We start from the raw sequence: 16,670 nt of genomic DNA on the forward strand, positions 1-16,670 counted from the left end.
TAAGTAGAGGCTGGGAGGTGTGGAGCACCACAAATCCCAGAGACAGAGGAGAGTGGCCAAAATAAGGCATGAGGGGCCAGCAAGGGTAAGTAAAACTAGACAAGCAGATGGAGGTGAGATTCGGGAAGACGGCACATATTCATACCATACCAAGGAGTTCTTTGTAGGAAATAGTCATCAACAGTTTTTGAAAATGGGTGAGACATGATTAAATCTGTGCTTTAGAAAGAATACCAGATGGAGTGCAGAAGCCTCAGGAGGCAGCAGGGCTGGTCAGGAGACTTCTGTAGCAGCCCAGGCCAGAGACAGCACAAGCCTGAGCAGGGTGGTGATCTGAGGAAGAGCAGGGTGGGGAAGGGCGGTCCCCCAGAGAGACAGGGCTTGGCAAGCAGTGCAGGAGGGCACACTGAGAGGCTTGCAGCTTGGTAATTGGGAGCAGGTGGCACCATCTACAGACTTAAAAAGGTGACGGTCAGGTGTGGTGGCTCATGGCTATAATCTGAGCACTTTCAGAGGCTGAGGCAAGAGCATCCCTTGAGCCCAGGAGTTCAACACCAGCCTGGGAAACATAGGGAGACCCTATCTCTATTAAAGAAAAAAAATTGAAAAAAAAAAAGAAAGAAAAGAAAGTCAGCTGGCGCAGTGGCTCACGCCTATAATCCCAGCACTTTGGGAGGCCAAGGCAGGCGGATCACCTGAGGTCAGGAGTTCAAGACCAGCCTGGCCAACATGGTGAAACCCTGTCTCTACTAAAAATACAAAAATTAACCAGGCGTGGTAGCACACGCCTGTAATCCCAGCTACTCTGGAGGCTGAGGCAGGAGAATTGCTTGAACCCCGGGGGCAGCAGCTGCAGTGAGCTGAGATCGTGCCACTTCACTCCAGTCTGAGTGAAAGAGCAAAACTCCGTCTCAAAAAAAGAAAAAAAAAAAAAGTCAGGAGGCAGCCTCAAGTAAGTGCAGATGAGAGTGTTCTAGATACAAAAAGAGAGAGGGATCAAAGGTGACCAGTTCCTAGTGTGGGTACCTAGATGGCTGCTGAGGCCATCATCCAAAACAGGAGATGCACATGGCTATGAGAAGTGTTTGATTTTACTGATTTAGAGGCAGGGTCTTGCTCTGTTGCCCAGGCTGGAATGCAGTGGTGCAATCACTGTTCACTGCAATCTTGACTCCCTGGGCTCAAGCGATCTTCCCGCCTCAGCCTCCCAAGTAGCCAGAACCACAGATGTGTGCCACCACGCCCGGTAAATTTCGTATTTTTTTTCATAGATGGGGTTTCACCATGTTGCCCAGGCTGGTCTTGAACTCCTGAGTTCAAGCAATCCACCTGCCTCAGCCTCCCAAAGTGCTAGTATTGCAGGTGTGATCCACCGCGCCCAGCCATGTTTGATTTTAGATGCGGTAGGGTAAGGTTCCTAAGAGTTGAAGTTCCAAAATCAACTTTATCAAGGTATAATTCATATATTGTAAACTGCACTCATTTGAAGTATATAATTTAATTAATTCTGACAAATGTATATACCTGTGCAGGGCCAGGTTCATGGGCTGTTTGACCCCAGTGGTCACACAGAGTCCTACTCTTTTTTTTTTTTTTTTTTTTTTTTTTGAGAAGGAGTCTTGCTCTGTCGCCCAGGCTGGAGTGCAGTGGTGCAATCTCGGCTCACTGCAACCTCCGCCTCCCGGGTTCAAGCAATTCTTCTGCCTCAGCCTCCCAAGTAGCTGGGATTACAGGCGCCCACCACCATGCCTGGCTAATTTTTGTATTTTTTAGTAGAGATGGGATTTCACTGTGTTGGTCAGGTTAGTCTTGAACTCCTGACCGCAGGTAATCCACCCGCCTTGGCCTCTCAAAGTGCTGGGATCACAGGCATGAGTCACCGTGCCTGGCCGAGTTCTGCTCTTAGAAGGGCCACAGGCTTAGGGTTTAGTGCTCTGAGTTTCACAGTGTGAAAATTTCTTAGTAATTTTACCTTGGAATTTGTGTTTTGTCAATGAAATCTGACGGGAAAATGGAGCATGTTGGGGGAAGGGGGTTGGTGCCTTAGCTCCTGCTGAGTCTCACCTCTTGTCACCCCCCACTACCCCCAATCCCCACCTTCACCCTACCCAACCCCCATCCCCATCTAGGGCAGGGCATGGCAGTACCCCAGTACATTCAGAGTGAGACATGCGAGCTTTCTGTCCACCACAGTCACGACACCAAGCACATCCTGGCACAGAGGGTGCAATCCCTCGAGGTTCACCCATCTGCTATGGGACGATAGCTAGGAAGGGGAGTGTTCCCGTACCCAAGGAAACACATTAAACGTAAATAAAAACAGCATAACAGGTTGACAGAGACCACAGAGAAAAGGAAAGCTTTCTACTTTAGTACCTTTAGTGGCACTTTTCCCTGCTTCTTCCTGTTTTCATTTTGCACTGAGCCATGCAAATGATGCAGCCAGCCCTGCACCTGGGTAACTACTGCCACAATCAGGATAGAGAGTATTTCCATCGCTCAGGAATTTTCCTCTTAGCCCACTGCAGAGTCAATCCTCCCCCACCCACGGCACACCTCAACCACTGATCTGCTTTCAAGACAGCTGAGTTTTAAAACTTGTAGCAGGAGGCCGGTGCAGTGGCTCACGCCTGTAATCCCAGTGGGAGGCCGAGGCAGGTGGATCACCTGAGGTCAGGAGTTCGAGACCAGCCTGGCCCCTGTCTCTACTAAAAATACAAAAATTAGCCGGGCGTGATAGCACATGCCTTGTAATCCCAGCTACTTGGGAGGCTGAGGCAGGAGAATTGCTTGAACCCAAGGGGCAGAGGTTGCAGTAAGCAGAGATGGTGCCATTGCACTCCAGCCTGGGCGACAGAGCAAGACTCCATCTCAAAAAAAAAAAAAAAAGAAAAAGAAAAGAAAAGAAAAGAAAGAAAACAAAACAACCTTGTAGGAGGGCTCTGGATCTCTGATCTGGAGCTCAGGAAAAGCAGGGCTGGAACAGATTTGGGAGTGATCCCATAGGGGTAACCTTGGGAGAGCTGAGATATCCCAGAGAAGTGTAAGCGGCTGGGGTGGGCCAGCCCCATCCAGGGATGAAGACAGGGGCAAGCAGAGAAGAAAGTGCAGGTGGAGGACAGGAGAATTTGCCATATCCAGGGCATATGGACCATAAGAAAAACTCACAGACATATTAAAAGTAGTTGGAAGTTGGGTTTGCTCTGTTAATGAAGGATTAGGGAAAGCATATGTAAGAGAATCTAGAACATAAACAGTCCTCTTTGGAAGCCAGTTCGTCTTTCAAGAGAAAACAAACAAAACACCTCATCCTTGCAGAGCCTTCCAGGACCCTACTCCTGCTTCTTGGTCTAGCCTCCTCCTCTTGTCCCTAATTTTGGCATAATTGACTGCTCCTTGTCATCCAGATCTGTTTTAACGTCACCTCCTCAGAGAGGCCTTCCCCAGTCACCAATCTAAAAGAGCACCCAGTGGTCACATCAATTTAATGCAATATGCCATACTGTCCCTATCACTTTTAATGTCTGCCAGGCCCTCCATTTCAGCCACGGCCACCTCCCCCAAATCACCCTTTAAAAGAACAAGGACTTTGCCTCATTCAGAGCTCAATTTCCAGGGCCTAGAAGAGTGCCAGGCACGTGGCAGATGCTCAATAACTGTTGAATAAAAAGGAATGATAGGCCGGGCGCGGTGGCTCACGTCTATAATCCCAGCACTTTGGGAGGCTGAGGCGGGCGGATCACCTGAGGTCAGGAGTTCGAGACCAGCGTGACCAACATGGCGAAACCACGTCACTACTAAAAATACAAAAATTAGCCGGGCGTAGTGGTACGCATCTGTAATCCCAGCTACTCAAGAGGCTGAGGCAGGAGAATGGTTTGAACCTGGGAGGCGGAGGTTGCAGTGAACCGAGATCGCGCCACTGCACTCCAACCTGGGTGACAGAGAGAGACTCGGTCTCAAAAAAAAAAGGAATGACAAGTCATAAAAAAGAATGAGTCGTACCACCCAAAGTGTAGCCTTCCCCTGCGGGGAGGGAGGTTGGAACTGGCAAGGTTGGAGGCAAAACTGTAACTACTGTACCTTTCTCGCACAATCCTACTTGCACATTAACTCCCTCCCCACCCCTTTAGTCTCTCGGGCCCTTACTCTCTTTATCCGGCTCTTTTGCAAACATTTCCCATGATATTCTCCCTTCACCGTCACACTCCTTATGCTCGTTTCCCAAAAGAGCTTCTCCGATGATCTCTCCCAGGTCGGCCGAGTGAGCGGGCCTAGCCAGCGCTCTCACCCCAGCGCCACCCCAGTGGGAGCGCCGCCCGCGCCCGCCTCCTCGCCCCGCGCCCGCCGCTCCGGCAGCCCAAACTCAGACGCTAAAGCGCCGAACTGGGGTTCCGGGCGCTGGAGGCCGTGGTAGGCCTCGTGCTAGGTGAAGGCCCATCCCGCGCGCGCGGGCCCGGCTCCGCTCACCCTCCGAGCGCTGCCGCGTTGCCCTGGCAACGGTAACCACGGCGAGGCCCTGCCCCACGCCCGGCGATTGTGAGCGCGGCCCCGCCCCCGAGGCGCCCGCCGGCCCAGCGCCCACAGCTGCCGCGGCCTAGGTGCCGTGTGGGGCAAGCAGGTGCCTCGCGTCCAGGCGGCTCCGCCGCTGGCTGCCTCCTGAGCCGGCCGCGCTCCTCCGAGCGAGGCGTGGCGGGGAGGCATAGTGAGGCTGGGCCCGCGGCGGTTCCCTGAGGAGGGCCGAGAAGGGGCAGGGGGTGCTAGGGGAACGGGCGCTGGGGGCAGCGGCCCCGGTGGATGCTAAGGGCTTCGGGATCGGGAGTCCACCACGCCTGCCTGCTCGGCTGAGAATCGCCATGGTAATCCCCGTCTCCCTAAAGTACCGGGGGACAGGGCGCGCGCCGTGGAGCCCCTGGCTGTCCCGGAGAGGCGCGGGCGCCGAGGTCACCGCCTCTCCCTGGGGTCGACTTCAACGCATGGCGAAAAGATGGGGGGACAAGGGGTGCCCGGCGGTCCGCGCCTGCTGGGGGCGCAGCAGCCGCGGAGTCAGGCCAGCCCTCTTTCCGGGTTTTAGGTCGTGGTCCTGTTGAGCAGCCCTCACACCCAGACGGTTGATGTGGGAAATAAAGGGAGGGTGGCACCGTGGTGTGGCACCTCAGGGTGCCAGGCCATGCCCACAGTGACGGGTCCGAGCTCTTAGCTGCCGTCGCCACCCTGGGTGCCCGCGCGGGATTCTCCGCTGCTCTGCAGACTCAGGAAGCAGAGAGTGAGCCCTGGCACCACCACCTTGCTGTCAACAGCATTCCTGTTCTCAGCCCTCATCCAGTCACTTGCGATCTCCTTCCCACCCTCGCTGCTCTTTCCAGAAGGGCTGTGACCTTCCAGCCCCTGCCCCAAGTCCTCAGGGAGGCATCATTGTCTGCTAAACTAAGTACTGCACGCGTGAGCTGGGCGCATAGAGCCCTTGCTAAAGGGGCCTCAACCTCGAGCTTTCTCTGCCTTATCTTCTCTGCTAAACAATAACAAACAAAACAAACAAAAACCCCGCATCCCACACTAAACCCGCGTTCTTCTGGAAGCCCCTTGCGCCTTCCCTGTCTTGATCCGTTTTCGTTGAGGCTTGGATCAGAAGGACCGTGCCTCCTGCTTCCCCATCGCTCCTTCAGTGCCCACAGCCCTTTGCACCTCACCTCTGGTGCTTTGCCTGTTTTTCCTTGGAAAGCCTTATTCCCCATTAGACTCTAGTGTAGAAATCATTAAGTTTCTGTGTTCTTCCCAGTTCGTTTCGTGTAAAAGGATTAACTAAAAATTTCTTGGTTTGAGAGTCATTCCATGGTTGCTATTACCTTTTTTTTTTTTTTTTTTGACAGGGTCTTACTTTGTCACACAGGCTGGAGTACATTGGTGTGATCACAGCTCACTGCAGCCTCGATCTCTGAGGCTCAAGTGATCCTCCCGCCTCAGCCTCCCAAGTAGCTGGGACCATAGGCAGGCACCACCATGCCTGGCTAATTTCTGTATTTTTAGTAGAGACAGGGTTTCGCCACGTTGCCCAGGCTGGTCTCAAACGCCTGGGCTCAAGGGATCCGCCCGCCTTGGCCTCTCAAAGTGCTGGGATTACAGGCGTGAGCCACTGTGCCCAGCCAACTGCCATTTCTTTCAGGGCCCAGGAAACTGAGGCAGAATGCTGTACATAGCCAGTGAAGCAAATGCCAGTTAATTCATGCTCCTTGAATAAAGGTCAAACACATTAGTGCACAGAGCCTGCAAGCCAGAACGGAACCTTGCCTACCTTTCCTGCCTCAGCTGCTCTCACTGGCCCCCTTGGTTGCCTGTGGCCTGGCCATGTTGGCTTTTTTTGGGTTTCCGTCTCTTTGTGCACCTTCTCTCCGGCCTCAGAGCCTTTGCATAGGCTGTTGGTCTTGGAATTCCCTACTCTCAGCCCAGGGCCACTCTTAGGGAACCCTTCCTTTGATGGCCCAGACTAGGTCAACCCTTGCCCATCTTGTGCTATTATAATTCCATGTGTTATAGGCATTATAGGGCCTTTCTTTATTAATTTCTTTGTTTTTGTTTGTTTTTTTAGAGATAGGGGTTTGCTTTGTTGCCCAGGCTGGAGTGCGATGGCATCACACGTAGCTCACTTTGGCCTTGAATTCCTGGACTCAAGGGGTCCTCCCACCTCAGCCTCCTGAGTATTGGGGACTACAGGTGTGTGCCACTGAGCCCAGCTAATTTTTTAAATTTTTGTAGAGACAGGATTTTGCCATCTTTCCCAGGCTGGTCTCAAACTGGGTGCAAGTGATCGCCCGCCTTGGCCTCCCAGAGTGCCGGGATTACAGGTGTGAACCACCACGCCTGGCCAATAGGGCCCTTTCTTCACAGCATGGGTCGTGAGTAAATGCATTTGTGATTAGGTGACTAGTGTCTTTTTCAGACCTCACTGGACTGTGAGCATCGTGAGATCTCCTTTGCTCCTCATCTAATAAAGGGCCTGGTACACAGTAGATTTTTGTTAAATACTTGTTGAATGAATGAAGGAGGCATCTTAAAATTCAGAAGAGCAGAAATCCACATTTGCTTTCTAAATTCTGTTCTTGCATTGCATCTCAGTTGTGATGTATTCATTCCCTCGGCAGATATTTATGCATCCTTGCAGTGTGGCAGATATTGGTGTAGGCCGGGGAATTCAGTGGTAATTTTATAGACAGAATCTCTGGTGAGGGAAACAAACAATAAACATAAACAACAATTACTATTAACTAGTGAAAAGTGCTGCGGGGAAGGAGACAGACAGTGACTCTACTGGGGTTGCTGAGAGACTGTTGAAGACAGACCACTGTACCTCCCCCTGTCCCTAGCCTGGGACAGTCTCAGTTTATGTTTGTTTATATTTGTTGAAGTATCTTGATTTGGGTAATAAATTATATGGTCACTCCAGTTACAGACAGAGTATAGACATGGTGTCAGGGAGGTTTTTCTTTTTCTCTTTTTCTTTTTTTTTTTGAGACAGAGTTTCGCTCTTGTCGTCCAGGCTGGAGTGCAATGGCGCAATCTCGGTTCACTGCAACCTCCACCTCTCAGGTTCAAGTAATTCTCCTGCCTCAGCCTCCTGAGTAGCTGGGATTACAGGCACCCGCCACCACGCCTGGCTAATTTTTTTTGCATTTTTAGTAGAGATGGGGTTTCACCATGTTGTCCAAGCTGGTCTTGAACTCCTGACCTCAGGTGATCCACCCGCCTTGGCCTCCCAAAGTACTGAGCCACTGTGAGCCACCATGCCCGGCCTGTCAGGGAGGTTTTTCTAAAGAGGTGATACTTGAGCAGAGGCTAGCGTAAAGAGAAGCAACGAATTCTGCCCCTTGAATTAGAAGGTCTGAAGGAAGAGCAAGCGTTGCACAGGGAGAAGCTCGGAGCATTGGGAACTAGAAGAAAGTCCAGTGTGGCTGGAGTCAAGTGGTCTTCCTTAAGGAGTTTGGAGGGTTTTAAGTTGGGAGCTCCATGTTCGGAGACCAGGAACAGCCAAGAGCCACAAAGTTGTATTGAACCAACCCAAGGAATGGATGGGCCCCAGAAACAAAACCTTTATTGCTCCCAGGTAATAATTTCTTAACAGATTTATTGAGGTGGAATGTATATACAATAAATTTTACATGTTTAAAATGCATGCTTTGGGCATGGTAGCTCATGCCTGTAAACCCAGCGTTTTGGGAGGCTGAGGCAAGAGGATAGCTTGAGCTCAGGAGTTCGAGACCTGCTTGGGCAACATAATGAGACCCTCATCTCTACAAAAAGTAGAAAAAATTAGTTGGGCATGGTGCTGCAAATCTGTAGTCCCAGTTACTCAGGAGGCTGAAGTGGGAGAATCGCTTGAGCCTGAGGGATCGAGACTGCAGTGAGCCATGATCGTGCCACTGTACTCCAGCCTGGGCAACACAGTGAGACCTGTTTCAAAAAAAAAATAAATAAAAATAAAATGCACACTTTGATAAGTTTGGCAAATGTGTGCATTCATTAAGCCATCACCACAATCCAGATTGTAAACACAGCCATCACCCGTTTTTTTTGTAATCCACCTTTCTCTCTTGCCCCTCTCTGTACCCCGTACTCCCTCCCAATCCTCCCAGGCAATGGCTGGTCTGCCCTCTCTCTAGATTAGTTTATCGTTTCTGAGATTTTATATATATGCAGTCATATATTATGGTTTTTTTTTTCTGACTTTTTTTACTTGAGTAATTATTTGGAAATTCATCCATGTTGTATCATTTATCAGTAACTATTCCTTTTTAGTGCTGAGTAGTGTTCCATTGTATGGTTATACCATGGTCTATCCATTTGCCTGCTGATGGGCTTTTAGGTTTTCTTTCTTTCTTTCTTTTCTTTTCTTTTTTTTTTTTTTTTTTGACAGGGTCTCATTTTGTCACCCAGGCTAGAATGCAGCAACATGATCGTGGCTCACCACAGCCTTAACTTCCCTGGGCTCAGGTGATCCTCCCACTTTAACTGGGACTACAGATGCATACCACCAACACATCTGACTAATTTTTTTTTTTTTTTTTTTTTTGAGACGGAGTCTCACTCTGTTGCCCAGGCTGGAGAGCAGTGGCGCAATCTGCGCTTACTGCAAGCTCTGCCTCCTGGGTTCATGCCATTCTCCTGCCTCAGCCTCCCTAGTAGCTGGGACTACAGGTGCCCACCACCATGCCCAGCTAATTTTTTGTATTTATAGTAGAGACAGGGTTTCACCATGTTAGCCAGGATGGTCTCAATCTCCTGACTTCGTGATCTGCCCACCTTGGACTCCCAAAGTGCTGGTATTACAGGCGTGAGCCACTGTGCCCAGCCAATTTTTTTTTTTTAATATAGTTATGGGGTCCCATTTTGTTGCCGGGGCTGATCTTGAACTCCTGGGCTCAAGCGATCTTCCTACCTTGGCCTCCCAAAGTGCTGAGATGACAGGCATGAGCCACTGCACCCGGCCTGTTTCCAGTTTTTAGCTATTACAAATAAAGCTACTATGAACATTCATGTAAAAGTCTTTGAATGAACATATGCTTTCATTTCCACCTTAGGAGTGGAATGGACTGGGTCGTATGGTAGACATGTGTTTAACTTTTTAAAGAGACTGCAAACTGTTTTTCAAAGTGATTCTGTCATTTTAGATTTCCATCAGCAGTGTATGAGAGTTTCAGTTTCTTTACATCTTCACCAATACTTGGTAGGATCAGTCTTTTTGACTTGAGCCATTCCAAAATGTATGTGGTGGTATCTCCTGGTTTTCATTGCATTTCACTAATGACTCAATGTTGAGTATCTTTTCATGTGCTTATTTGCCATCTGTATATCTTTTTTGGGGAAGGGTCTATTCAACCTTTGAACATGTTTTATTGAGTGGTTTTCTTACTATTGCGTTTTGAGAGTTCTTTGTTCTCCATATAGGCCTTTATGAGATACATGATTTGCAGACATTTCCTCCAGTCTGAGGCTTGTCTTTTCATTCTCTTAATAATATCTTTTGAAGAGCAAAAGTTTTAAACGTTGATGGTGAGTTTATCAAGTTGTTTTCATGAGTTGTGCTTTTAATGTCATATCTAGGAAATATTTGCCTAATAATCCAAGGTAACAAAAGTCTTCTCTATTTTCTTGTAGAAGTATTATAGTTTTTGGTTTTATATTTAGTTCTATTATCTATTTTGAGTTAATTTTTATATATGGTGAGACTATGGGTTGAGGTTCATTTTTTTGTAAATGGATATTCATTATTCCAGCACCATATGTTGAACAAGATTATCTTTGCTTCACCAATACCTTTGCTGAAAATTAGTTGATCAAATACATGCGGATCTATTTCTGGACTCTATTCTGTCCCATTGTTCTAGTTGCCTATCTTGACACCACTATCACACCATCTTGTTACGGTAGCTTTATAATAATTCTTGAAATAAGGTAGTATTAGTCCACCAATTTTGTTCTTTTCTTTTTGTTTCTTTTTTGAGACAGGATCTTGCTCTGTCACCCAGGCTGGAGTGCAGTGGCGCAACCTCAGCTCACTGCAACCTCTGCCTTCTGGGTTCAAGCAATTCTCCTGCCTCAGCCTCCCGAGTAGCTGGAATTACAGGTGCCCGCCACCACACTCGGCTAATTTTTGTATTTTTTGGTAGAGACCGGGTTTCACTGTAGTGGCCAGGCTGGTCTCAAACTCCTGACCTCAGGTGATCCACCTGCCTCAGTCTCCCAGAGTGTGAGGATTACAGGCGTGAGCCATTGCACACAGCCAGTTCTTTTTTCCTAAGTCCTTCGCTTTTCCATGTGAATTTTGGAATCTTCTACAAAAAGATGAGAACTTTGAAAACAATGTCAAACCTTTATCTCACATCCTTTGTGTTTCCATATGAATTTTAGAATCAGTTTGCCAATTTTTTACAATAAGATGAGAACTTCAAATAAAAATGTCAAACTTTTATGTGAATTTTAGGTCAAAAACCATTTTAAAGATTAAAACACATACATTAAGTCAAGTGTGGTTGGCATGCAAAAAAGTACAAGGTCATAAAGAAATCAAGACCCAGGCCAGGCACGGTGGCTCACGTCTATAATCCCAGCACTTTGGGAGGCCAAGGCAGGCAGATCACGAGGTCAGGAGTTGAAGACCAGCCTGGCCAACACGGCGAAACCCCGTCTCTACTAAAAATACAAAAATTAGCCAGGCGTGGTGGCAGGCGCCTGTAATGCCAGCTATTCGGGAGGCTGAGGCAGGAGAATCACTTGAACCCGGGAGGCAGAGGTTGCAGTGAGCCAAGATCATGCCATTGTGCTCCAGCCTGGGCAACAAGAGCAAGACTCTGTCTCAAAAAATAAAAAAGAAAGAAAGAAAATCAAGACCCAAAGTCTTTAAGAGTTTCTGGTAAAATGTACATCCCATACCTCATAGGGTTGTTTTACCAGGAGAATGCAGTTACATAGGATTTTCATGCGAATTCTCTCAGAGAAACCAGGCCACTGCATTGTGAGATACGTCTCATCTTCATTCCCGGGTTTTGTGTCTAGGAATGTATTCTATTTCACCTAGCAAAAATGTATTTTAGCAGTTTTTTTTTTTTTAGACGGAGTCTCACTCTGTCACCAGGCTGGAGTGCAGTGGTGCGATCTCGACTCACTGCAACCTCCGCCTTCCGGGTTCAAGAGATTTTCCTGCCTCAGCCTCCTAAGTAGCTGGGATTACAGGTGTGCACCACCACGCCTGGCTAATTTTTGTATTTTCAGTAGAGACGGGGTTTCACCATGTTGGCCAGGCTGATCTCGACCTCCTGACCTCGTGATCTGCCCGCCTCAGCCTCCCAAAGTGCTGGGATTACAGGCATGAGCCACCGCGCCTGGCCTATTTTAGTAGTTTTAACACATGAACTATGTTCCTCTTTGTTTAGCTTGGGACATTCTTTGACTGCAATGCTGTGAATAGGACATCTATTTTATATAAATGGTTACCCCTTGCAGGTGTCCTTGAACATTTATACCTTCTTCTCCTCTCCCTTGCCTACAAGAGACACTTTTTAATAATATACTTCCATCTGTTATTTTCTGTATGTGTGGGTCAGAGGACATAGAGAAGTTCAACTCAGTTTTGTGCAGCTCTAGCAAATATAAATGTAAAACCAAAAACTATAACCCTTCTAGAAGAAAATATAGAAGATGTTTGTTACTTGGGTTAGGCAAAGATTTCTTGGGTATGACAAAAGCACAATCCATGAAAACAGGTTGACAAGCTCAAAATGTAATAGTTTATTTCCAGATTAGGATGGTATCCATCCATTTTCCCAGAGAACACCGACCTTATGGGGTACTCATGGAAAGAGAATAGACACCGAGCCTGGTGGACGCTGGTTTCTGCATGCTGGGTAGCCTAGCTGAGCCCCTACATTTCCATTTTGAAGGCAGGAATAATACATAGAAATACAGCTCTGAGTGTTGGTGGTGTTAAAGATGATGGCACAGGCCGGGCCTGTAATCCCAGCACTTTGGGAGGCCAAGATGGGAGGCTCGTTTGAGCCCAGGAGTTCAAGACCAGGAGGCCAAGATGGGAGGCTCATTTGAGCCCAGGAGTTCAAGACCAGCCTAGGCAACATAGCGAGACTGTCTCTACCAAAAATTAAAAAATTAGCCAGAAATGGTGGCTCATGCCTGTGGTCCCAGCTACTTGGGCGGCTGAGGTGGGAGGATCGCTTGAGCCTGGAAAGTTAGGGTTACAGTAAGCTGAGTTTGTGCCACTGCACTCCAGCCTGGGTGGCACAGCAAGACCCTGTCTCCAAAAAAAAGGAAGGTGATGACAGTCATCATTTATTGAGTATTTGTCTCACGTCACACATGGTGCTAAATGTCTTTTTTTGGGGGGGGGTAACAGGGAGGCAGAGTCTCGCCCTATCCCCCAGGCTGGAATGCAGTGGTGTGATCTCAGCTCACTGCAACCTCCGGCTCCTGGGTTCAGGTGATTCTCCTACCTCAGCCTCCTGAGTAGCTGGGATTACAGGCGCTTGCCACCACGCCCAGCTAGTTTTTGTATTTTTAGTGGAGACGGGGTTTCACCTTATTGGCCAGGCTGATCTCAAACTTCCTGACCTCAGGTAATCCTCCTGCCTCGGCCTCTCAAAGTGCTGGGATTACAGGATTGAGCCACCGTGCCCAGCCTGTGCTAAGTATCTTATATTTGTGTCTCACTTAAACCTCATGACTGCTTAATGAGGTAGAGACTACTTGTAAAACAACTGCCAACATATTTGCATCCTGATTATCAAACTTGTTTTAAATTTAATGTGTATTATGAAAATTTCCAAACATAAATGAAAATAAAATCATAAACTAAATCCTCATATATCCATTTCTCAGATTCAGAAATGATTAGGATTTTGCCACATTTGCTTTATCTGTTTTTTCTGTCTGGGGGGCAGTGGGGGAGCTGAGTGTTTTATTTTTATTTTTTTGAGACAGAATCTCGCTCTGTCTCCCAGGCTGGAGTGCAGTGGCACAATCTTGGCTCACTGCAAGCTCTGCCTCCCGGGTTCACGCCATTCTCCTACCTCAGCCTCCCGAGTAGCTGGGCCTACAGGCGCCCACCACCACGCCCGGCTAATTTTTTGTATTTTTAGTAGAGACGGGGTTGCACTGTGTTAGCCAGGATGGTCTCGATCTCCTGACCTCGTGATCTGCCCGCCTCAGCCTCCCAAAGTGCTGGAATTACAGGCGTGAGCCATGGTGCCTGGCAGGAGCTGAGTGCTTTAAAGCAAACCTCAGGCCTTCTTTCATTTCATCCCTGCAGACTTCAGTGTGCACTTCAGAAACGTGTGGACATCTTCTTCTGTGATTTGCTGCCATTGTCAGACCTAACAGAATTACTAATAATTCCTTGACATGATCAGATTTCCCTGATTAACTCAAAGCCATCTTTTTGCAGCTTGTTCAAATAAGAATGCAAACAAGGGCCACAGCTTGCATTAGGTTGGGTCTCTTTTAATCAGGGTGCTTAATAAACATTTGTCAAATTAAATTGCATGTGACTTTCAGAAATTATTATAATTCTGGGTCGGAATTAAGCTGCTCTCAAAAGGCAGTTCTAGTTGCATTAATTGTTTTCTTTTGCCAAAGGGGGTTTGTCATTTAGAGAAGACACGACGATGCAAACTGTTTGTTGTGGCTGCTGTTTTGACTTATTTCCTTTTAGGAATTTTTTTTCCTTGTTCAATACAGAAATACTGAAAACGATACCAAGTTTATAAAAACTAACTCGGCCTGGCAAGATGGCTCACACCTGTAATCCCAGCACTTTGGGAGGCCGAGGTGGGCAGATCACTTGAGGTCAGGAGTTTGAGAGCAGCCTACCCAACATGGTGAAACCCTGTCTCTACTAAAAGTACAAAAATTAGCCAGGAGTGGTGGGGCACACCTTGTAATCCCAGCTACTTGGGAGCCCGAGGCAGGAGGATCACTTGAGCACGGGAGGTGGAGGTTGTAGTGAGCTGAGAGCATGTCACTGCACTCCAGCCTGGGTGATGGGAGTGAAACCCTGTCTCAAAAAAACAAAAAACAAAAAACTAACGCCCCTCCTCCCGTATTTATATTTGTCTTTGAAAGCCAGGTAAAGGGAAAAAAGGAAAAGGCCAGGGCAAGTCTCACGGGAAGAAACAGAAGAAACCGGAAGTGGACATTCTCAGCCCCGCGGCCATGCTGAACCTCTACTACATCGCCCACAACGTCGCTGACTGCCTGCATCTGCGAGGCTTCCATTGGCCGGGTGCTCCCAAAGGAAAGAAAGGGAGAAGCAAGTGACAGCATTTCACAACACATCTCTTTTACAGACAACAGGACTTGGGGAAGAGAAGTCAGGATAACACAACTATTGCCAGCAACATAGACTTTACTCCAGACGACTTGAGATGCAAATTAAGTGTGCTTTTCTGTGATGGTAGATGATCGGGAAATGCACCTTACTTCCTCTGTTATGCCAGATATGGTTAGCCACTTTGGTTTTTTAGGAGCTATAGGGTGGGAAAAGCCTGAGCAATTCCTACATAGTGTGCTGAAATTAATAGAACTTTCAGAAATTATTATAATTCTGGGTCAGAATTAAACTTTGCTCTCAAAAGGCAGTTCTAGTTCCATTAATTGTTTTATTTTGCCAAAGAGGGTTTGTCATTTAGAGAAGACACAGCAAGAAGCACTGGGTTTCCTTAGGAACATTCCTCTCTTGGGCACTATTTCTTTTTTTTTTTTAATGGAAAATAGTAAATACTTTGTTTCTATAATTTTCTTCTCAGCAGTCTGACTCTGTTTGATCTGAATTAGCCACAGGCTCCACGGATGCTAAGATGGTCACGAATGCTCTGACCCCGCCAGTCTTGCAAGCAGATGGTGAGAAGTGGCTGACAGTGTGAAATGGCTGGATGCAGGGCAAAGGGTGCAAATCCGCCCATCCCTTTCTTTTTTTTTTTTTTTAAGACAGAGTCTCACTCTGTTGCCCAGGCTGGAGTGCAGTGGCGAAATCTCAGTTCACCGCAACCTCTGCCTCCCAGGTTCAAGTGATTCTCCTGCCTCAGCCTCCCAAGTAGCTGGGATTATAGGTGCCTGCCACCAGGCCAGGCTAATTTTTTTATTTTTAGTAGAGACGGGGTTTCACCGTGTTGGCCAGGCTGGTCTTAAACTCCTGACCTCAGGTGATCTGCCGGCCTCGGTCTCCCAAAGTGCTGGGATTACAGCCATGAGCCACTGCACCCGCCTCAGTCTCCCAAAGTGCTGGGATTACAGCCATGAGCCACTGCACCCGCCTCAGTCTCCCAAAGTGCTGGGATTACAGGCATGAGCCACTGCACCTGCCTCGGCCTCCCAACGTGCTTTATTACAGGTGAAAGCCATTGCACCTGGCCATCCCTCTTTTTTCCGTATTTCACCTGACTCTTCTCCCGCCTTCCCTCCACACTCTATTTCTTTCCACTTTCTGCCTACTTTGTTAAAACTTGGCTGGCCCTGAGTTATAGAATTGGTGCCAGGCACTTGCCCTGGGCATTTGGCTGATATTCTAGGATCTCCCTAGCCCTGTAAGGAGATGCCTAAGAGGTGAAACTGCAGTTCTTCCTCCTCGGCCCAGAGGCCTAAATTCTCCAGATGTGAAAGCCAGCGTTTTGTAAGTGCAGATGCCATCTTTGACTCCTTGAGCACTCCATCCTTGCCTCCTGGCTCTTCCTGCCCCTCCCCAGCCCCTGCACTGTTGTCTCCATTCATGGTTCTGAGCCCAAAGCTGACACACTCTAGGCAGCACCTCCGGGGATGTTCTAGTTTGTTGGAATTATAATTATGCTGCAGGTGGCCTTGTGAGGATCGCAAGGATTCATGAGGTTTGCTAAGGGAGGCTGCAACTCAGGACTCAGGCTTTCATACGCATCAGAGAAAAAACGGAAGCTCCATGAATCTCTATGCTAGAGAAGTGGGGTGCCCATGACCCACGGGAGCCTGTTGGGAACAATACTGTTTACCTGCACCATCTGTGCAGTTTCCATAGAAGCCCTTGGCCAGTTGCCAGAGGAGCCCTCACTTGGGTGAATGTGAAGGGAGGTCTCCTCTGCTGTCTGTTTTCTGGTTTTGGAGACAGGGAGCACCTTCCCACCCTGTTAGGGACTGTTGAACTC

The 16,670-nt window shown here is 48.1% G+C and overlaps 1 protein-coding gene and 1 long non-coding RNA gene across 6 annotated transcripts in view; one reads left to right on the forward strand and one right to left on the reverse strand.

Annotated features, from left to right (window-relative positions):
- The window catches only part of LOC129060478 (uncharacterized), a 41,777-nt gene extending 37,276 nt beyond the window's left edge, over positions 1-4,501 (reverse strand). For 2 of the 5 annotated variants that reach the window (XR_008527249.2, XR_010140928.1), the window contains exon 1: positions 4,150-4,501. This is a non-coding gene — a long non-coding RNA (uncharacterized LOC129060478). The remainder of the gene's footprint in view (positions 1-4,149) is intronic. The other 3 variants (XR_008527251.2, XR_008527250.2, XR_008527248.2) reach the window with 2 other exon arrangements.
- Positions 4,502-4,547: 46 nt separating this feature from the next.
- SMKR1 (small lysine rich protein 1) lies at positions 4,548-15,137 on the forward strand. The gene is made up of 2 exons (XM_024250111.3): positions 4,548-4,859; positions 14,623-15,137. Exons 1-2 carry the CDS (start codon positions 4,857-4,859, stop codon positions 14,815-14,817), a joined length of 198 nt encoding a protein of 65 aa, XP_024105879.1. The 5' UTR covers positions 4,548-4,856; the 3' UTR covers positions 14,818-15,137.
- The last annotated feature ends 1,533 nt before the right edge of the window (positions 15,138-16,670 follow it).

The sequence above is a fragment of the Pongo abelii genome, chromosome 6 (assembly GCF_028885655.2).
Source record: "Pongo abelii isolate AG06213 chromosome 6, NHGRI_mPonAbe1-v2.0_pri, whole genome shotgun sequence".
NCBI classification, from domain to species: domain Eukaryota; kingdom Metazoa; phylum Chordata; class Mammalia; order Primates; family Hominidae; genus Pongo; species Pongo abelii.